The sequence below is a fragment of the Mandrillus leucophaeus genome, unplaced genomic scaffold (genome assembly GCF_000951045.1).
Source record: "Mandrillus leucophaeus isolate KB7577 unplaced genomic scaffold, Mleu.le_1.0 Scaffold65, whole genome shotgun sequence".
NCBI classification, from domain to species: Eukaryota; Metazoa; Chordata; class Mammalia; order Primates; family Cercopithecidae; genus Mandrillus; species Mandrillus leucophaeus.
The window spans coordinates 767699-791061 of record NW_012107030.1 but is presented as its reverse complement, the minus strand read 5'-3'; the positions used below and the strand labels follow the sequence as shown (position 1 = coordinate 791061).

At 38.8% G+C, this 23363-nt stretch overlaps 1 protein-coding gene across 2 annotated transcripts in view; it reads right to left on the bottom strand.

The window, feature by feature from the left end:
• ATE1 (arginyltransferase 1) overlaps positions 1 to 23363 on the bottom strand; it is a 195521-nt gene that overhangs the window by 111563 nt on the left and 60595 nt on the right. For both annotated transcript variants that reach the window (XM_012001067.1, XM_012001068.1), the window contains 2 exons: positions 4326 to 4507; positions 23 to 122 (listed from right to left, as the gene is read on the bottom strand). In XM_012001067.1, coding sequence (XP_011856457.1) covers positions 23 to 122; positions 4326 to 4507 — 282 coding nt within the window. The remainder of the gene's footprint in view (positions 1 to 22; positions 123 to 4325; positions 4508 to 23363) is intronic.

The following is a 23363-nucleotide window of genomic DNA, read 5'->3' as shown; positions in this document are numbered from 1 at the left end:
CATATGTGAAAATCAACTTTACCTTATATTTCATCTTGGGACACGAATGAATGTAGAAACCCATATAATAATAGCTGAGTTGAGAAGTTTTCTCATGAAGCTGCCTAGTAAAAGCAATTTCTCTGCCAAAAGAAAAAGAAGAAAGCTGAAGGCAGTTAATTCTGGTTCCGATGTTCAAATATCTATGTAATTTGATGGTAAACATTTGATAAAATCTGATATTAAGCTATCAAAAAATTACAAATATTTAAAGAAAAACTTTTAAAACATACACTATACAGTAATTTTTACTAAAGAAATAATAAACCCCTCTACATAATTTTAGGCAAATGCATCTAAGTTCAGGTTTTACACTTTATTGGACAAAGTACCTGATCTAAAATTCAAATAGCATAAAATTAAAGAGACCTACAGTGATCTGTTATTGTTCATCATGCCCTACGGCTCTCAAAGAATCTGGGCTTAACAGGTTAAAAACAGTAGAGCAAATTTTAGAAAACGCAAAAGCCAATAAATTTCAGGAAGAATAACTATTATTATGACCATTTACATGCAAACACTTTCAGCTGCATATGACACCTAACTCATTCCTTTATCTAGGTACAACTTTAATATTTATTTCCCCTAAAACTAGAGAGCAGGAAGGAAATACCATGTTATCTCACCACATTTTCTGTATTTGCTGGAATAAGCCAAGTAACTCGAACATAAGAAGTTGTCAGTCTCTCCACTGTAACACCTATGCATGAAGTGGTTTTCATGTGTATCCTGATAAATCTTGGCACAGAATTTCATTCTACTTGCCCAGCTAAACGACTGGTTTGTAAGTGCTTAGTAAAACTTCAGTATATTTCTAAAGTATGAGGAAAGTAGTTTTGTTTTTATGTTTGTTTCTTAAGGTATTCTTTTCTTTATTAGTAGCAATTGATGCTTGACATTCTAAAGAAATGTATTTGTAATGCAGTATTCTGTGCATTTTTCTACTTCAAATTTAAATCCTTGAAGAATTATTACCTTAATAATTCATTTTTAAATTAAAAGTATTTCTAAATCCAACCAGACTAAACATTATTAGCCTATAACAGAATAAATCCTATTTCCAGAATTAATCCACTCTCAAGGTTCAAACTGAGGAAAGAATGCAATGACACAAGCAAGTGTAAGACCACCAATTCCGAGAAGGCCCACCCAGTCATGGTACCAATCCACTTGGTCCTGCCCACCTTAGTTCATTTCATCACGTCTCCCCAGATTTGTTCAGGCCCCAAACCTTGGAGTCATCCTTAATCCTTTTCTTCTCATCCCCGTGTCCAATCCATCAGCAGGTCTTTTGGGCTTTCTCTCTAAAATATGTCTTGAATCTGACCACTTCTTACCACCTCCGCCTCAGATATTCTGGTCCAAGCAACATCATGGTGCCCCTGGATGACTGCAGCAGCCTCCCAGCCGGCTCCTGTTTCCACTCTTCCCCCTCCATAATCTCCACAGAACAGGTCAAGTAATCTTTTACAATATTAATCAGATCTCCCAATCTCCCACCCCAGCAGTGGGTTGGCACCACATATAACTAAAACCCAACCTCCCCACCCTGTCCTACAAGCGCCACTCCAGCTGAATCCTTCTCACCAACTCCACCTGCCTCTCTGCCCCTTGCATAAGGCTCTCTACGTCCTTCCCTACACCCGAGCCCAAAAGACTTTTTTGTTTTGCCTGGCCACCTCGGGGCACTTAGATTTGCTACCCTTCACCTGAGCTTCTTCCTAGCCTCAGATTTTTACATGACTGGTTCCTTTTCTTCTTCCTTTGCCCCTGAAATGTCACCTGTTCTCTATGAGGAAAGACTAATCTATATAAAACAGGCTTCATGCCCACCACCACTAATTTTATTTTTGTCACAGTGCTAGGGAGTATCTGAAATTAAGTTGTCTGTTTTATTATTTATGGTCTGTTTGGACAAACTAGAAACCTGTCTTATTCATGTCTATGAGTGTAATTACATTTTTAAAATGTATCTTTCTAAAAACACAAAAACAGATGCCATGCTCATGATCCCCAATTCAAACAATTCTTGTATCTACAGGCTATGGATAAGCAGAGGCTGATTACAAAAATAAATTAAATAAATAAAAAAATAAAAATCTACAGGCTACATTACATAACTCTATAAACATAAAACTATATTGATTGTTCGATTGCTTAAGAAACTTAAGAAATTGAGGGGAACAGATTTCACCAAAATACATTAAAATCAATAATGGGATTAGCAACTGATAACCTACTTTCTCCAATTTTGCTTCAAGAGGTCAATCCCCCGGCTGCCTTCCCTTTTCTATAAACTCTGCAACTCATATTCTCGAGAGCACCAAAAGGAAGTGACAAGACTGCAGAGCAGCCGCAGCCATCCAGCCCTCAACTGGCAAACCTTTCATGACCTCAGGCTCCTCTCCTGCTCCCTCCTGGCTCTCCAGCTCTAGTATTTGCAGGGATATACTAGGCAGTCAATAGAACTCTTGCTAATTTTGCTGGGAATTAATTATTTACCATCTCAATATCTAAACCATCTCTCAGTTTATTGAGCCACGAAATATTTCAGAAATAGGCCAGAGATTATTATGTAGAAATAAATCTCACCCTTAAAAATTCATCTGAGAAGCCTAGAAAAATCTATAACACATTGTAAAGTGATAATACAAAAATAAAACCAAACAAAACAAAAAGCAATTATTTGAAAGTACTGACTGATTTGGGTATAAAGAAAATATATCTTTTCTGAAATAAAACCTCTGAAGTTATATAATAATTGTAAAATCTATAGTTATAAAACACAAATATTTTAAATTATCAATTTCAATTTCAGTGAGAGCACCAACAGCCATAAATATTTTTAAACTACTTTATACAAAAATGTGATTAAATACATAAGAATAAAAGACTGTTACAGAGATCCATTGTAAATATTATGTAATTGTGGATTTGTTAAAAATTGGCATTAAGAAAAAAGTCAAGTTGAAAATGCTAAGATGAAGAACTTTATATTGTGGGTCACTGAAACAGACACAAAAAAATCACTTATGGACCAGATTTTTAAAAACATTAAATTGCTGATTTAATGAAAAATTTCAACTCTTTTATAATTCATAAAAAAGTACATACACAAAAAATAATCTGGCAGTACATTTTACTATGACGTGAAAAATGTGACCATCAGACATGAAGACTGAGAGATGAGAAAAGTATGACACAACAGTAAAAAGTGAGAAAGAGAGAGACTCAAGCTCCCAGATAAACAAAAGAAAAATAGTTCCCAACCCTCCTTCCCTCCTCCACCACATATACACATAGACAAACAGAAATAAATAGAGAAAACTGGAGGAAGACTCCAGTCTTCTCACCATTAAAAATGTGTTGTGCTGTATATACATGTTTGCAGCCATGGACACAAAAGGGAAATTATCTTTTGATGAGGGTCATAAATTCAACCAGTCAGCCAGGGATTCCCCAGGCCTGTTCTGTATACATGTATATTTCTTCCAGTAGACTCATATTACTTTGATTCATTTACACCATATTAACTTAACTTTTAATTAACAGTAAAAAAATATAAAGCTGAATGCAGTAGTACAAGCCTGTAATTCCAGGTACCTGAAAGGCTGAGGAAGGAGGATCATTTGAGCCCAGGAGTTCGAGAGCAACCCAGACAACAAAGCAAGACCCCATCTCATTTGAAAAGGAAAAAGGAAGTAGAAGATAGTGATGACAAGGATATAAGTCATATAACATTTAAGGAATATAAGTAGTTCCGACAGGGGGGCTTAAATAAATGTATAAACAACAAAAGCTACCCACAAACACAATGACTTCTTAACTAGATGGATACCTTAAAAAGCTAGAGAATTACCATCAGACACTGGCATCAGTTCTAAAGGTAGTATCTTCCAAATACAATACAAAACTACCAGAGATTATAGATACTAGTTATATATAATATTTACTTATATATTACATAATTATATACTTATATAATATGTATGTTTCCTATAAATACAACTAAATGACATTTATTTTAAAATTCAATGTGATTTTAAATGTTGTTCTTAAATGAAAATTACAAATTATATATAACTATATATTATATAGTAGTATTTAACTCTTATATAGAATGCCTATTACATAGTAGTATGTATTCTATATAAGAGACTAGCAACAAATCATTATAATACATTGTCAAATAGGACTTCTACTGTTACATAATTAAATATAATCAAATGAGTAATTATTTGAAGTTCTATATAACCCACTACAATAATGGCAAAAACCAATCTTACCGTAGTGCAGAGTAGACACCCAAAGACAAAAACGAATAATCAGGATCGTAGTACAAATACACAGATGACACACAGTTCGGGAGGATGTCAATCACCCCCACAGCAATGATCTTTCCATCAAGCCAGTACTGCTGGTGAAAGGAGCCATAGCCACAATCTGGCCCATTAGGGGGAGTCTCTGCCTAAGAAAAAGCAGAGGCATGAACGCAAACAGTTTGCCATTTTTAAAATATCAAAATAATCTTATAATTAATATATAATATACTTTCATTTTCCTCAGGTTAGTAAGTCCTAAACTTTCCTCTGTTTCCTTCATCATCCCTACTCACACCCTATATTAACATGCAAAACTTTTATCATAGAAATACTGAGGAAATACAAAATTCAAAAAGAGAAATCAATTTATGTTTTCTTCAGTTTACTTGTTTTAATACTTGACAGTAGGAAATAAACTACGTTCTTCCATTTCTAGACTACTCAGCCATAAAAAGGAACAAAATAATGGCATTCGCAGCAACCTGGATAGAGTTGACGACCATTATTCTAAGTGAAGTGACCCAGGAATGGACCACCAAACATTGTATGTTCTCACTTACAAGAGGGAGCTAACTTATGAGGACACAAAAATGTAAGAACGACACAATGGACTTTGGGGACTTAAGAGGGAAGGGCAGGAGGGGGGTGAGGGACAAAACACTACATATTGGGTACAGGGTATACTGCTTGGGTGATGGGTGCACTCAAGTCTCAGAAATCACCACTGAAGAACTTATCCAAACACCACCTGTTCCCCAGAAACCTACTGAAATAAAATAAAAACATAAAAACTATGTTCTTCTATTTCATACAAAAGTTAGGAAAGAAATGCATGAGAAAAATATGAGGAACATAAAAGAAAAGGGTGGGGTGAGATACTGCCAGTCAAGCCTGTTCTGTGAGTGCTCCAGCTCTGAGAAGGTACACAATTCCATTATATCTTCTAGGTGAGAGTTCTTGGGTAAGTAAAAGGGACTATGATACTTCTCCTTACTAGTCAAAGGAAAAAAAAAGTTATTCTTCATTGTTATCTTAATTCAACTATAACTTCACAGGAAAAATCTAGAGATTTCAGAGTATAACCATCTTCCTGTAAATATAGCTAGTTAAATGACATGTCTCATTTTAAAATTCAACATTTTAAATATAACTGGTCTTAAATGAAAACCATGTAAAGAACAGTATCAAGTAGCATAAAACAGGCTTTCCTGGAGACTGAGTGGATGTTAGACATTACTAATTCAAGTGAACAAATACACTACTACTTGTGCATCATTTTCACACAGCTAAAATCAGAGAATGTATAGGAATAAAAGCTAGAAGAGAATAAAGAAAAATGAGAACAGGTTGAATAACACCAAAACCAAGCAAAAAAATCAAGAAAATAAATCTACAAATCAATCTCCCATGAACACAGATGCAAAAATCCCCAACAAAATATTAGCAAATCAAATGCAACAATACATAGAAAGAATTATACCATGAACAAAAGAGAAATTTATTCGAGGTATGCAAGGCTGGCTTGACGTTAGAAAAGCAGTTTTTTAAAAAGCAATTAATGAACAATTAATGTAATTCATCACATCAATAGGCCAAAAGAAGAAGTATCATATGATCATATCAATTGATGCAACAAACATTACTGGCAAAACCCAACACCTGTTCATGACTAAGCACTCTTAACAAACTAGGAACAGAAGAAAGTGTTTTCAATTGGTTAAATAATATATATCCCAAAACCCACAGCTAACAGCAAACTTACTAGTAAGAAAGAAAAAGGTAAGGATATCCTCTCTCATCACTCTTAGTTGACATCATATTGGAAAACTTAGCTTGTGCAATAAGAAAAGGAAATAAAAGGTGTATAGACTGGGAAGGAGGAAAAGCCTATCTTTCTTTATAGATAATGTGACTGAGGTAGGTTAAAATAAACAAACAAAGATCAGTAACAATAAAAAACCAAAATAAGCAATTATAGCAAGATCCCAGAATACAAGGGTAATATACAAAAAGCAGTTGCTTTTCTATATACCAACAATGACTGGAATCTGAAATTAAGAATACAGTACCATTTACAATACAACAAAAAATGAACCGCTTAGTTATAAATCAAACAAAATATATACAGAAAACTACAAAACTCTGACAAAAGAAATCAAAGATCTAAAAAACCAGAAAAACATTATGTGTGCATGGATTAGAAGACAATATTGTCATGACCTCAGTTTTTCCTAAGTTGATATATACATTTAATGCAATCACAATCAAAATCTCAGCAAGCTATTTTGCAGCTACCAAAAAATAGAACATAAGTATAATCTCAATAAGCACATTATTAAATAACCAATGCACTCTGTTAACCCTAAATATAAATCAGTCTTACTTATTGTACCAGCTTGAAATACTTGTTCAACCTGCAGTTTACTTTCTCAGTTTCTGATTCTCACCATGTTTCTCACCCCCGGACCTCCCATCTGAAAACCTGTTTCAGTTACTTCACAGGTTGGTTCTCCTCTGAGTCCAGTCATAACCAATTCGTCCTATCACAGACATTACTCCCATCTCTCAATTCCGGTGGAAGCTGGGGTCTTCCCCAACTGCAGAGCACTTCCTGTAAGATATGGGCTGCCTCATAATTACTTAGGAAACAACAAGCTATATACCTATCTACTCCGCCTCCCATCACTTCACAGATGATCCAAGGAAGGCAAGTCAGAGGCCATTTTCCTAAAAGTATAACTGGTCGACTCAGCACTCTTGGTTAATAATTATCTGCGCTTCTCAATTTCACTAGTAAGCCAATCAGTACAATTTTTTTCAACAGGTACATGGCAGCTGTGGAGAATGAGTTGGAGGTGAGCCTGAGATACTGATTCTCTTTGTGTTCCTTGCAGCTGGAGCAGCCAGAACCCCCAGATCACTCACACCTAGCCAAGAAATTCAGGAAAAATAAAAATAAAAATCAGTGCCAACCCTCCAATACCATAAACTGATTTAACAAACATGTCTGATGTTCGCCTATGAACACACACACCCATCTAGTCATCTTGCAGCTAGGAGTTTACCCTTACTGAAGAATCAATACAAAGATTTATCTATAAGAGTGGTCAGGTAGTAGTGTTCGTTATAGAGAAAAACTGGAAACTCACTACCAAATAATGAATTGGTGAATTACCTCCACCTATCCATACTGTTGCATTGAGTATTCCATCAGCAATTAACAACATAAGCATTTCATTACATGTCCTAACACAAAGAGGCTAAAAAACACCAAGAATGAACCTGTTTTTAAAAAAGAATCAACACTAAACAATACACACATACAAATTATTTAGCCCACCGGAGGGGTATCCTCCAGCTCTCTATACTCTCCTCTACCACCCCACCCCAACTAGGTCCCAAAGAGCTACGTCTTACAACAGTCCCTTAACGTAGTTTTCCAGGAGGCTCAGTCATCCATTCCTAGAGAAGCCTCCTTAACTCACTTACCATTCTCTATTTACTGCCTTGAGAATTCTACTTCGATATATGGGATTGCTGTATTTCCTCAAACCTTAGTCAAAAAGGTAATCATGTCTTGGTATCATGAAATAATTTTGACCTTGTGGACCCTCTGAAAGGGCCTCAGGCATTACCAGGCCACACTCTTGAGAATCACTGATATCCATCCATTTTGGAAATACAGGTAGAAGAAGAGCCTGCCAACCGTAAGTGGCAAATAGAAAGTGATCAGGTTATAGAATTCAAGGTCAAAAGATCTGGATTTGAGCCCTAACTCCACTGTATACTTTTCTGGCTATCTGAACTAATTAAGACAGTAATTTAACTTCTTTTAAGAGTTTCAGTGTCTAGGTAAGGGTATGGTGGCTCACAGCTGTAATCTCAGCACTTTGGGAGGCTGAGGTGGGCAAATCATTTGAGTCCAGGAGTTTGAGACCAGCCTGGCAACACGATGAAACCCCGTCTCTACTAAAGATACAAAATAGTAGCCGGGTGTGGTGGCACATGCCTGTACTCCCAGCTACTCTGGATGCTGTGGTGGGAGGATTGCTTGAGCCTAGGAGGCAGAGGATGCAGTGAGGCGAGATTGTGCCACTGCACTCCAGCCTAGGCAACAGAGCAAAACCCTGTTTCAGAAAATTTAAAAATAAAAAAATAAAAGTTTCAATGTCTTTTTTTTTTTTTGAGCAGTCGTCTCGCTCTGTCACGTGAGCCACCACGCCTGGCCTCAATGTCTGCATTGTTAAAACAAGAATCATACTACTGGTCAGTCTCAACTGTCATTGGCTGTGAGAAACAACAATATACAAATAAAAGCACTTTGCAGACTATAAAAAGTTTAGGTCCGTGTTTTTTTTTGTTTTTCTGGGTTTTTTTTTTTGAGACAGAGTCTCACTCTGTCGCCCAGGCTGGAGTGTAGTGGCATGATCTCAGCTCACCACAAGCTCCACCTCCAGGGTTCACGCCATTCTCCTGCCTCAGCCTCCTGAGTACCTGGGACTACAGCCGCCCACCACCACGCCCGGCTAATTTTTTGTATTTTTAGTAGATACGGGTTTCACCATGTTAGCCAGGATGGTCTCAATCTCCTGACCTCACAATCCGCCCACCTCGGCCTCCCAAAGTGCTGGGATTACAGGCGTGTGAGCCACCGCGCCTGGCCAGGTCAGTTTTTATTTTTGGTTTTCCGGGGTCTGAATAGTACATCCTAAGATCGTATCTACAAAATTACATCAGTAGCTAACTTAATAGCAAAGTTACTTAAACAGCAGTTATCTTTAATTTCCTCATACATAAATCTGTCATGTGATTACCAATATTTAGTTTATCTTTACCAGTCTGCAGTTTTGCATATTTCAGATATGTGGAAGAATTAATGTAATTTTTCAGAAGTTCCTCAATTTCAAGGATTTAGCTGATAACAAGAAAAAAATAATAATAAAGCTCACTTCTACCTATACAAAAGAAAAACCACCTTACATGTTGGGGAGAAAAGGAATGACTTCCGTGATTAATGACCTATGTGGTATAATACCAAAGGCACTGTGTAGACATGACATCAATATTAATAGGCTAATTCTGGCTTCCAGCCAAACTGCTCCCAAAATGGGTGCATATTTACTCTGATAAAGTGTACCTGTCTCTTTACCCACCTGCTTCCCTGTACCTCAGTTATGCCCAAAACACTGTAAAGGCTCAAAAAAACAGGAGACTGGAGAGTCATACGCTAGGCATCAGGCCAGTATGTGAGGGGATTTACTAGGAAGTTCAAAGACTGAAAGTTTTCAGGGACTTTAAGAGAGCAGAACCTGCCGGGCGTGGTGGCTCACACCTGTAATCCCAGAACTTTGGGAGGCCAAGGCGGGCGGATCACGAGGTCAGGAGATCGAGACCATCCTGACTAACACGGTGAAACCCGTCTCTACTAAAAATACAAAAAATTAGACAGGTGTGATGGCGGGCGCCTGTAGTCCCAGCTACTCGGGAGGCTGAGGCAGGAGAATGGCGTGAACCTGGAAGGCGGAGGTTGCAGTGAGCTCAGATCGCACTACTGCACTCCAGCCTGAGAGACACGGCGAGACTCTGTCTCAAAAAAATAAATAAATAATAGAAATACAAAGATGTGCTAAGCCACTGTGGCTTAAAAATCTATGATTTAAAACACCAAAACTAAATAAAATTTTGAAATAACAGTCTACAGTTAAGAAATGAAAAAAAATAATAAAATTAATTTGGAAAATACAACTGGTAATGCCGTTAAAGTATCACATAGTTTTATATATGTGACTTAAAAATCAAGTGTAACAGATTCCTAATTTTCTGGCTGACCATTAAACACTAAAGACAGGGGGAAATAAATTTAATATTATCAATAAAGCGATTATGAGTAATTTTTAAATTCTTTTCTCTATTTTCCGAATTTTTAGATAAACATGCATTAATGTTATAATCAAAAGAGTTTTAAAACACTAAATTGAAGAATTACTAGCTCAGGTCAGGCATCCCAAACCCAAAAATCCAAGATCCAAAATGCTCCATAATCAGAAACTTTTTGAGCACTGACATAATGCTCAAAGGAAATGCTCACTGGAGCATTTCAGAATTTAGATTTTCAGGCTTCGGATGCTCAACCAGAAAGTATAATGAAAATATTCCAAAATCTGAAAAAATCCAAAATCTGAAACACTTTGCTTCCAGGCATTTCAGATATGGAATACTTAATGTGTAATTATTAAACAGAACAGATAAGGAATACTCAACTTATTGTTTAAAAATAGGTGGTAGAAAGATTATCTGAAAAGAGTAATTACTGGGTGCCTTAGTCTATCCAGGCTGCTATAACAAGATACCTTACACTGGGCAGTTTATAAACAATAGAAATATATTGTGCACAGTTCTCGAGGCTGGGAAGTGCAAGTTCAAGGCACCAACAGATTTGAACTCTGGTGAGGGTTTGTTACTCATAAATGGTGCCTTCTGTCTCCCCACGTGATGGTAGGCGAAGGTAGCTCCCTTCAACCACTTTTATAAGGGCACATAATCCCATTATTTAGGGCAGAGCACATATAACGTAATCACTCTCCAAAAGGCCTCACCTCTTAGAATACTATGACACCAAGCATTAGGTTCTAACATACGCATTTTGGGGGAATACCGACATTCAGACTATAGCACTGGGTATTCTTTCAGTGAAGCTCTAGGCTTGATTTTCTATTGACTGGGTTATTTTACAACTCTGCAGGTGCAGAGGTTAACCTGTAGATTTCTGTGTGTGGGGTGGGGGGGGTGTGCAGCGGGAACAAATAAGCCCAACGGTTATGGTTTACCACCATGAAAGACAATAACCAGTTGTTTTTATCTAATCTAGCAATCTCATCTCAATCTCCTATTAAATCACATGCATATATCTTAGTATCTGTACATACTCTTAAATGCTCTTTGTACCAGTTTTAATGCCTTACTGGTTTTGCACTAATTGAGTCAACATGTGGCGTGTGTTCATCCTCTCTATTTGCATGAAGGTCACAAGTTTACCTTTTTAAAAATTATAGTCAGCAGTTCTGGAGGTCATCCACCGAGAAGCTCAAGTAGACGTGATGGAGCTAAGTAAATGAGAAACACACCCCTAACACAACTTTTCTTTGGCTCCCAAAGAGATGCCCATGCAGCCATAAAGCTCTAACTTTGATGTTTCTCTATGTATTTTTCTCCTTCTCCACTAAGTTTGTGCCTTTGTGTTTCTGGTTCACTCATGACCAATACATTATCCCCAATGATGGTAGTAATGAGAAAGGAAAAAAAAAACGGTCAGGCAGACAATTAGGATACATCTTTGGTAAAACTCCTTCAAACACAGAAACACCCTGAAAAATCAAGCTGCAGGCACAAATAGAACAACCTGGGGAAAACTCAGGCTGCAGCTGCACAGGTAAGAAAGCAAGGCCCAACGTAGAAGCCTTTGTTCTTGATGTAATCCATGGGCTCCCAGGAAAAAGTTTCCTCCCCTTTTCAGGAACGTACACGGTGGGTTCCATGGGAACTTGCACGGGGAGGGTTGGACCTTACCCAAAACATACCCACAGTTGCACAACCAAGAGAAGCGATACTTTGTGCTTTCCTAAAGACATGCCCACAGCTGCACAGATTAAGGGGAGTTACACAGACAGCTTCACAGGTAAGAGAAGTTACACAAACAGCTACAGAGATGAGGGGTGATTCTTATAAAAGCTTTCGTATTCAACTGTAAAAATGGCAACCCTCTCCCAGACCCCTCTCTGCTGTGGACAGCTTTTTTCTTTCACTTATTAAACTTTCACTCCTATCTCACTCTGTGTCCATGCTCCTTAATTTTCTTGGTCATGAGACAAAGAACTCCAGGTACTACCTCAGATGACAAGACTTAAACGGTGCACTGGCAAGACTGCAACAGTAATAGGTGGATTTCATTTATGGTCTCTGTTGGATGGATGACAGAAACCTATTCTCTGCTGGATGACAGATGACGGAGAATCTGGTTTGTTAGTCCTTTTGTCTGTCTATTTGTGTATTTGTGAGTTAATTAATTAAGGAGAACAGCTCCTGTGAGATTTGAAACGATTAGTTTCTGTGTTTACTTGTGATCTATGGCTAAAGTTGTAGAACTGAAGCGAAAAGCCTTCTACATGTTTGTGCATCTATAATTTGAAAAAGCCATTATTTCTCATTGTGTGTGAAGTATTTTCCTACCTCCAGAGGGTATTAATAAATTACATGTTACAGTTCTTAAACAGAAGAGCTCTGTAAAATTGATTTACAGAGATAAGAAAGCATGTATATAAATTATTCTCTAAATTCACAGAAACTAAGGAAACTCTTAACAGAAACTGCTAGTTCAGAAACATTTTTAAGAATCCAAGTATAGGTCAGGCGTGGTAGCTCACACCCATAATCCCAGCACTTTGAGAGGCTGAGGTAGGCGGATCACCTAAGGTTGGGAGTTCGAGACCAGCCTGGCCAATATGGTGAAACCCTGGTCTCTACTGAAAATACAAAAATTAGCCAGGCGTGGTGGTGGACGCCTGTAATACCAGCTACTTGGGAGGCTGAGGCAGGAGAATCGCTTGAACCCAGGAGGCGGAGACTGCAGTGAGCTGAGATCACACCATTGCACTCCAACCTGGGCAACATGAGTAAAACTACATCTCAAATTTAAAAAAAAGAAAAAGAATCCAAGTATACATAACTAAGGTAAATCTTTGGATAAATAAAGCTAGCTTAAAATGTTTGGTCTGAGGGGAAAAATAGTTATCTCTTTTCTCAGAATTATTAGTATTAAGTATAATACATGAGTGGATTTTAAAAATAATACAGGCATACCTGGCCGGGCGCAGTGGCTTATGCCTGTAATTCCAGCACTTTGGGAGGCCAAGGGAAGCAGATCACTTGAGGGCAAGAGTTGGAGAATAGCCTGGCCAACATGAAGAAACCCCATCTCTACTAAAAATACAAAAATTAGCCGAGTGTGGTGGTGGGTGCCTGTAATACCAGCTACTCAGGAGGCTGAGGCAGGAGAATCGCTTTTACCCAGGAGGAGGAGGCTGCAGTGAGCCGAGATCACGCTACAGCACTCCAGCCTGGGTGACAGAGCCAGACTCTGTCTCAAAAAGATAATAGTAATAATACAGACATACGTTGCAGGTACTGTGGGTTTTGTTTCAGACCACTGCAATAAAGTAAATATCACAATAAGGCAAATCACATAAATTTTTTGGTTTTCCAATGAACACTGTTTACACTATGCTGTAGTCTATTATGTGTGCAATAGCACATCTAAATATTATATATGTTGATTTAAAAATATTTCAGTGCCAAAAAGTGGTGTTGGAAAAATGACACCAACAGACTTGTTCAACATAGGATTGCCACAAACCTTCTATTTGTAAAAAACGGCGTATCTGAGAAATGCAATGAAGCGTAACAAAATGAAGGATGCCTATATAGGGGTTGGTTTCTAATGAGAATAGTTCAACTGAACTTCCAAAACTACTCATTGGTTTACTAATCAAAAAAGCTAACATCATACCTCTGTAATGCTGAAGATTTTGAAAAATGTAAGTTTGTGTTCAACTAAATAATTATAATTCTGATAAACATTGTTTAAACATTTTTTATTTATAGTAAAATATCCATAAAATTTATTTGAACCACTTTTTTATTTTCATTGTTTACTTCACTTTGGGGTTTTTTAAATTTCAACTTTTATTTTAGATTCAGAGAGTACAGAGGCAGGTTTGTTACACGGGTATATTGCATGACACTAAGGTTTGGGATACAAATGGTCCCAACACCCAGGTAGTAAGCATAGTACCCAACAGTTAGTTTTTCAACCCTTGCCCCACTTCCTTTCTTTATATCACAGCCTCCAGCATCTACTGCTCCCATCCTAAAGTCCATGTGTACCCAAGGTTTAGCTCCCACTTAAAAGCAAGAACATGTGGATTTCTGATTCTGTGTTGGTATGCTTTGGATAATGGTCTCTGGCTGCATCCATGTTGCTGCAAGGGACATCATCTTGTTCTTTGTTATGGCTGCACAGTATTCCATAGTGTGTATATACTATACTTTCTTTATCCACTCCACCTTTGATGGGCTAGTTCAGCCACTGTGGAAAGCAGTGTAGAGATTTCTCAAAGAACTAAAACTAGTATTTGACCCAGCAATCCCATTATTGGGCATATACCAAAAGGAAAATAAATCGTTCTGCCAAAAAGACACAGGCACTCATACATTCATCATAGCTCTATTCACAACGGCAAAGAAACAGAATCAACCTAGGTACCCATTTTAACAATTTGTAAGTGTACAGTTTAGTGTCATCAAGTACATTCACATTATCATGTAACTATCCATGCAATCCATCATTTTTTGATCATCCCAGACAGAAACTATGTACCCATCAAATACTTAACTCTCCATTCTCTCCTCTCCGTAGCCCCTGGCAACTATCATTCCACTTTCTATCTCTAGCCACTTGACTACTCTATGTACCTCATGTAAGTAGATCATATAATATTTGTCCTTTTGTTACTGGCTTATTGCACTTAGCATAATGTTGTCAAGGTTCATCCAGCATGTGTGATTGAGAATTTCCCTCTTTTTTTAAGGCTGAATAATATTCCATCATCTCTATATACCATTTTGCTTATCCATTCATCCACTGATGAATACTTGGGTTGCTTCTACCTTTGGCTACTGTGGATGATGCTACTCTGAACACTGCTATATTGTTCAAGTCCCTATTTTTTTGTGTGTGTATATATACACAAGTGGAATTGCTGGATGACGTGGTAATTCTACTTTTAATATTTTGAGGAATTGTTATACATTTTTCCACTGCAGTTGTACCATTTCATGTTCCCACCAGCAATGCACAAGAGCTCCAATTTCTCTACAACCATGCCAACACTTACCATTTTCCATTTTTTTTGATGATAGCCCACCTAATAGGTATGAAGTAATATCTCATTTTGGTTTTGCTTTGTGTTTCCCCTCATGATGCTGAACAAATGACAAACATTTTTATATATTTTGGTTTGGGTTGTCTTACCATAATTTTGAAGATCCTTAGGTAATTTTAAAACGTAAATTAATGTAAATCAACAACTTAAATAATCTTTGGATACCTGAATAGTTTCTAAGTAGGAACAAACACTAAAATAATGACCATAATTAGAAGTTTACCTACTTTTCCTTTATATACTACAGAATAGCTACGTCTTTGGGGTCTGTCAATAAACATGCTCATCGTTGTCACTTTAAAATGTACATAAGAATGTATAAAAGGGATATGTAAGGGCCTGGTGTGGTGGCTCATGCCTGTAATCCCAGCACTTTGGGAGGCCAAGGCGGGCAGATCACCTGAGGTTGGGAGTTCGAGACCAGTCTGACCAACATGGACAAACTCCGTCTCTACTAAAATTACAAAATTAGTCAGGCGTGGTGGTGCATGCCTGTAATCCCTGCTACTCGGGAGGCTGAGGCTGGAGAATAGCTTGAACCTGGGAGGTGGGGGATGCAGTGAGCTGAGATTGCGCCATTGCACTCCTCCAGCCTGGGCAACAAGAGCAAAACTCCGTCTCCAAAAAAAAAGAAAGAAAAAAAGGGTATGTAAGAAAGTTGTGAAATTTGTGACATTTACAAACTTTCTCAGTCTGTTATAATGCTCATATAAAAGTTACTTCTCAATGAGCTACCTCCCAGTTCTCCCTATGAAAGAAAATTTATTATTTTCTTAAGAGATGTAATTAATATGGATGGTTCAGGCCATACTAAGGGCAAAAATAAGAGACATACATTTGTGTAAATAAGCAGAGTAATGGTGTAAGACTTGATTTTTAGGCCAGGCGTGGTGGCTCATGCCTGTAATCACAACACTATGGGAGGCCAAGGTGGGTGGATCACTTGAGGTCGGGAGTTCAAGACCAACCTGGCCCAAATGGTGAAACCCTGTCTCTACTAAAAATACAAAAATTAGCAGGGCATGGTGGCAGGTGCCTGTAATCCCAGCTATTCGGAAGGCTGAGGCAGGAGAATCGCATGAACCTGGGAGGCGGAGGTTGCAGCGAGCAAGATCGTGCCACTGCACTCCAGCCTGGGTGGGCGACAGAGTGAGACTCCATCTCAAAAAATAAAAAATAATTTTTTAAAAAAAGACTTGCTTTTTAAGGAAAATGTGAGTAGGATTATTCCAAAGTGGCAGCTTATTACAGAACAAAACAGCATAGTGGAGACAAAACTTGAGAAAGTATAGTAGGTTGGGGAAGTGAATTTTATGGGCTTTGGTCATAATATCTAAGAATAAGAAAACGGTATAATACGTGTTGACATGTTGGCTAAGTTCACTTAGTTTTGAGGGACCTCTTTATCTGGAATACTCTTACGCTGTAAGTGAGAAAAGGAAGGGTCAGGGTGACTAAGGGGCTTGCCCAAGGCCACAAAGCCAATTTAGGGGAATGCTAGGAAAGACCAAAGCCTGAAATTCCCACCTCTCAGTTCAGCGTCTGCCTCGCTGGACACTGCTTCTGCAGTCCACCATGCCAACACACAATCACAGTGTATCAACGTGCTCTAGTCAACATAAGAGGTAAGAGATTTTAGCCACTTACTAAACCAAAGAATGAACAAAGAAATGTATTTCTCAATGACGTCGTTCTTTGAATTTAAATGTCTCTATGAAAGCAAAAAGGTTTACCCCGACATTCACAACTTAATACTAGAAGCAATGAAATAAAAAGTTTAAAGAAACTTTGCCAAGCTTATGTAATTGAGAAAGGAAGTACAGTAAATGTTTTTAATAAGTTGGACAGAAATAAGAAATTTACTTCTGCATTTTTACTGCAGAACAAATAGATAAATATCAGGATGCTGTTATTTATTTTCTTTACTTTGACATTTCCTTTTATTTTAAATCCTAATTCTCCAACAAAAAGACTTGTAGTGAGGCACTGTCAAAAAGGCTAAGTAACAGAATCCCAAACTTCTCAATTCTACAAGTCAATGTTTATTAAGCACTCTAGTAAGCACCTGAGAACCCAGAGTAACTGTCCTTATGTGAGCCCTTACTTAACGTCAGTTCAATTTGAGACTCCTGCTTTTACAGTATTTCTTATGAGGGAAAAATACATCCCAGAGTGACAACCCCGACTGAGAACTCAATGACTGCCAACATCAAACAAGACTGACGTCCCCATGGAAACTAATCCACCCCAGGATTTACTATTCAAACATTTTCTGAAGCATTCATGCACATCTAATGGGCAATGAAAATTGTCACAACTGAAAGGTGCTTACAGCAACACCACTACTTGCTAAAGGAAGACTGACCCAGCCAAAAGATGTCTTGAATGCCTTGGATTTTAAGATGCCTATACTAATCCAAGCCCCAAGCAGGAAAATCTTCAGCCAGGAAACTCCTGGCATTTTTTAATTTAATGATTAGTTTTCTACTCTAAGTGTACTTTCTTCTATTCTCAGAATCAACTTTGGTACATTTATCATATGGGATTGGTTTCTAGGAAAAGACTTCCAGTTGATATCATGAGATATAAGGCTGCAACTTACACTGACTCAATTATAAGGTCACATCCAAAAATTAACTGAAGTACCGTAAGCCCTCATGACTAGAGTAACAACAATGTACTCCTATTTTCTGTTTTTGCCCAATGGATCAAGCCACAGCCTAGCTTTCCCCTTCTGATTCAATTCAGTACCAAGAGCAGAGTGCCAATTATTCTCTGAAGATGTCTAGCCCCCCAAGTAGTTACCTCTTTGTTCCCTGCGCCTGGCTCTTTAAACACAACTGAGCCTCCCAGGCCTTAGACCAGAAAGCAGGTAAAAGCTTCCCTCAATTCACCAGCTCAGCCCTCTTCCTAGCCTTATCTCCACTACTCTTGAATTTGGGCCAGCTCTCTGGACATTTTGTTTTCGGTGTTCTCCTCATTCAGTAAAATTAACTCCCTTCCTCAGCTTAACAACTCAACCTTTTGTCCACCTCGTCCCTTTACTGCTGCCTCTGCAAGCTACGTACAGGACCCAGTTTTGAGTAACAGCCATTCCTTCTGAATTCTAGCCATTGGAGAGACCTTGATATCTACAGCTACTCCAAGCAATGATATTTCATACACTGACAGACTCAAGAGATGGTTAGGTTCCTATGGTTCTTTCTTTTCTTTCTTTGGAGTGCAGTGGTGTGATCAAGGCTTGAACTCCTGGGCTCAAGTGATCCTCCTACCTCAGCCTCCAGAATTGCTGGGACTACAGGCACACACTACCACAACTGACTAATTTTTTTAATTTTTTTTTTTTTTTTTTTTTGTAGAGACATAGTTTTGCCATGTTGCCCAGGCTGGTCTCAAACTCCTGAGCTCAAGTGATCTACCTGTCTCAGCCACCCGAAGTGCTGAGATTACAAGCATGATTTAACACGCCAGGCCTCTTTCCTTCCTAACAGCCAAACAAATACTACTGAGGTAGGAAACCTGTAGGACTTATTTGCTGGTCCCGACAGAACGAAATGAAAAAACCAGCACGAACCAGCAGATGGCATCAAAAGTGTCCTCTCGTTGCCCTTGCTGTTCATTAGCATAAGACACTCCCACCAGTGCCATGACAGTTTACAAAGACCATGGCGACACTCGCAAGTTACTACCCCCTTTCCAGAGATTTCTGAATAATGCACTCCTTAATTTGCATGCAATTAAAGGGGGGTATACATATGGCTAGCCAACACCCCATGCACTGCTACTCTTGAGCGTACTGTGTTGTAGTGTTGTTCATGCCTCCTATTTTACTCTAATTTCCTATCTAAATGTTCTATCAATTACTGAGAAGGTTGTCCTGAAGTCCCCAACTACTATACTTCTCCCTTCAGTTCTATTAGTGTCTATTTCTTGTTATCTTGAGGCTCTGTTAAGTGGATCACATTTCAAATTACTGCATATTCATTTGATGAACTGACCTTTTTACTGCCATGAAATGTCACTCTTTCTTCCATCTTTGCCCTGAAATTTACTTTGTTTTGCTGCTGCTGTTGTTGTTGTTGTTGTTTTGACACAGAGTCTCTTTCTGTCACCTAGGCTGGAGCGCAGTGGCACGATCTTGGCTCACTGCAACCTTCACCTCCCGGGTTCAAGCGATTCTCCTGCCTCAGCCTCCCGAGTAGCTGGGATTACAGGCACTCGCCACCACGCCCGGCTAATTTTTGTATTTTTAGTCGAGACAGGGTTTCACCATATTGGCCAGGCTGGTCTTGAACTCCTGACCTTGTGATCCACCTGCCTCGACCTCCCAAAGTGCTGGGATTGCAGGCATGAGCCACCACGCCCGGCCGCCCTGAAGTCTACTTTGATAAGAATACAGTCACTCTGACTTAAAATTCTTAATTTTTAAATTTTTTTCATTTTTATTTTTAGAGATGTGGTATTACTCTGTTGCCCTGGCTGAACTGCAGTGGTGCAATCACAGCTCACTGCAGCCTCGAACTTCAAGGCTGAAATGATCTTCCCGCCTCTGTCTCTCTCACAGCCTCCGTCTCTCTCACAGCCTCCGTCTCTCTCACAGCCTCCATCTCTCTCACAGCCTCCATCTCTCTCACAGCCTCCGTCTCTCTCACAGCCTCAGTCTCTCTCACAGCGGGGACTATAGGCACACGCCACTACGCCCAGCTAATATTTTTGTTTTTCTTTTAGAGATAGGGGTTCTCATTATGTCGCCCTGGCTGGTTTCAAACTTCTGGGTTCAAGTGATCCTCCTGCCTCAGCCTCCTGAGTTGCTAGGATCAGGCATGAGCCAGCCTTCCTAGGATAAGTATTTGTATAGTACTGTTTTACTCTAGTCTTTTACTTTTAACCCATCCACGTCTTCGTGTTTAAGATGGATGTTGATTTTTTCCTTTTATCTAGCCTGACAATCTCTGACTTGTAATTGGAATGTTTCAATCTGCCCTAATAGTATAGTCACTGGCCACATGTGGTCACTTAGCCTTAAGTTAACTCAAATTTTAAAAATTTAAAATTCAGTTCCCAAAAAGCTCATTAGTTAATGTATGACAGTAGTTCCCAACCTTTTTGGCACCAGGGACTGGTTTTGTGGAAGACAATTTTTCTATAGACAAGGGTCAGAGGGGAGAAGGGGAAGGTGTAGGGATGAAACTGTTCCAAGTCAGATCATCAGGCATTAGATTCTCATAAGCAGCACGCAATCTAGCTCCCTCACATGGGCAGTTCACAAAGGGGTTCACACTCCTATGAGAATCTAATACCACCCCAGATCTGACAGGAAGTGGAGCTCAGGCAGCAACGCTCGCTCACTCGCTGCTCACCTGCTGAGTGTCGCAGTTCCTAACAGGCCACAGACCACTACCGGTCTCAGTCTGGGAACTGGGGACCCCTGATGTATGACCATTGGCTAGTGTTGAACATGCAGACGTTCAGAAACAGAAATTACCATGAAGCAGAGTTTTCACTTAGACCATTTGTATTTAGTACCATCATAATCAGTAGGGTTGAATTTAATTGGGCCTTCTTGCTATTTGTTCTATCTGTCCCACATGTTTTTTGTTCACTTTTTCTTGTCTTTTGTAAGACTGAAAACATTTTATCATTAAATTGGCTTATTAACAATACCTCTTTGTACTTTTTTTTTTAAGGCTTTTCTAGGGATATGGTTTTCAACAGGGAGCTATTTTGTTCCCCTCGGGACATTTAGCAAAGTCTGGAGACATTTTGTTGCAACTCAGGGGGGTGGGTCCTACCGGCATCTAGTGAGCAGAAGCCAGAGATACTAAGCTTCCCATAATGTGCAGGACAGCTCCTCACAGCAAAGAATTATCCAGCCCAAGATGCTGATAGTACCAAGGTTGAGAAACCCTGCTCTGGGGCTTACTAAATACTCCCTAACTAATCACTGTCTTCTTTCAAATACTATCATATCACTTCATGTAATGTTAGAATCTTAACCACATTCTACTTCCTTCCTATCTTGTGATTACTGTCACATACTAGTAGCTGTGATATTGAGCACCTACCTAGTCTACCTCTCTGGGTTCAGTTTTCTTCATAAGAAAATTGGGAATATCTACCTCACTGACATTCTGTAAGAATTAAAATAAGGAGAGTGGAAAGCACAGTACCTACACTAGAGGTGCTAACTTATCAGTAAGCTATTATCCTATTAATACAGAAAATTTTGAAATGAAGGAACAGAAGGACACACCTGAAGAGAAACCTAGGTGACCTACATTCACACCTGGCTTAACTTTTGTTATAAATGCCTCTCCTATAGCTCTCTACCTACAAAAGTGACAATGAGACTGTGCCCTACTGGACTGGCTGGCAAAGTTTGACTCAGAAGAGAAATTCAAGAATCTTTCGAGCTCTGATATATAATCCCTTTTATTTACCTACATTTAATTGAAGACATCTGTAAGTGGTGCCACACAAAATGTAATTCAGACTTAGAAATGTCAATAAAAATGTCTGTTAAGGCCAGGGTCCGGTGTAAGCCTAGCAGGGGAGTACATATCAGCAGCTACAGAGCCACCCGAAATTAGGGATCTAATGGAAATATGTTGCCTGACTTGACGAGGTGATAAAAGCTCTTTTCCCATAAAGCTTAATGAGCTCTATTAGTCTTCAGCTTACAGGAATGTAAAAGGGTCAGCCCCACAGAGGGAAGTAACTGACTCTCCACATATGGTCCATTCAAATGACAACATATCAAATTACTGATGTAATTACTATAACCTGACAATTTCATTAGATTCATGTGGCAGTTAACTGTTTAGGACTTACAACAAAGGGACATGGTTCACTCATAGTAGTCATTGTGGAGAAAGTGAAGTTTAAAGTCAGCTTTGTTTTCAACTGCAACTCTCATGTATTTTACTATCTCTGCCAGAATAATTTGACTTCTATTCAAAATTAAAGAAGGTGCTGGGTATAGACCATATTTGTAATTTTCCTTCTCCAGCTAAGTCATAAGCTTAAAGGCAAAATTAAACATTCAGAGACTCCCAATACTCTCCTGCCTTGCCTTTGCTTTGGCTCTCAGGCGCTATGTGGTGGCAAAGGAACAGCAGCCCCCGGCTTAGTGCTGCTAGTGAAGACTTAAGGGTAGCTGCCACTAACTTAAGCCCTCAAGTGGCCCCTGTGGAACTGCAAACTAGAAAAATACCAACAGAAAGCCTGCAAAATATTTCCCATCAAGAAAGGAGACTTATATTGGTCATCTTTAATTTTGATTTTTCTTCCTCTCCAATGTCATAAACCCAGTAATAAAAAAGATAATTAACCAAGGTAAATACCACTCCAGATCATTAAGTGATGAAAGCAGACAGAAACTATCATTAAACTCTGGATACTTTCCCTTCTACTTTTCACCAAAGATTGAAGCTTCCACACATATATTCCCAATACTTAACAAGAGTAGTAATATGTAATTTAAAAGTATATATTTGTGGCCGGGCACAGTGGCTCACACCTGTAATCTTTATACTTTGGGAGGACGAGGCGGGTGGATCACTTGAGGTCAGGAGTTCAAGACCAGCCTGGCCAATATGGTGAAACCCGTCTCTACTAAAAATACAAAAACCAGACGGGCATGGTGGCAGGCGCCTGTAATCCCAGCTACTTGGGGGGCTCAGGCAGAAGAATTGCTTCAAATGGAAGGCAGAGACTGCAATGTGCTGAGATTGTGCCATTGCACTCCGGCCTGGGTGACAGAGCGAGACTCTGTATCAAAAAAATATATATATACACATATATATATGTGTGTGTATACTCTATATACTCTAGTTGCAGCTAGTGTACTCTAAGTACACTCCAAGACCTATCTATAACTGAGAGCATCCAAAGATTACAAAGGACAAAGCTCTCAATCTCAAGTAGCTACAATCTAACTGGGAAGACAGACTGTTAACCATACTAAAATGTAAATACTGAAACTTGTCTACTTTTAGCTGAGTCT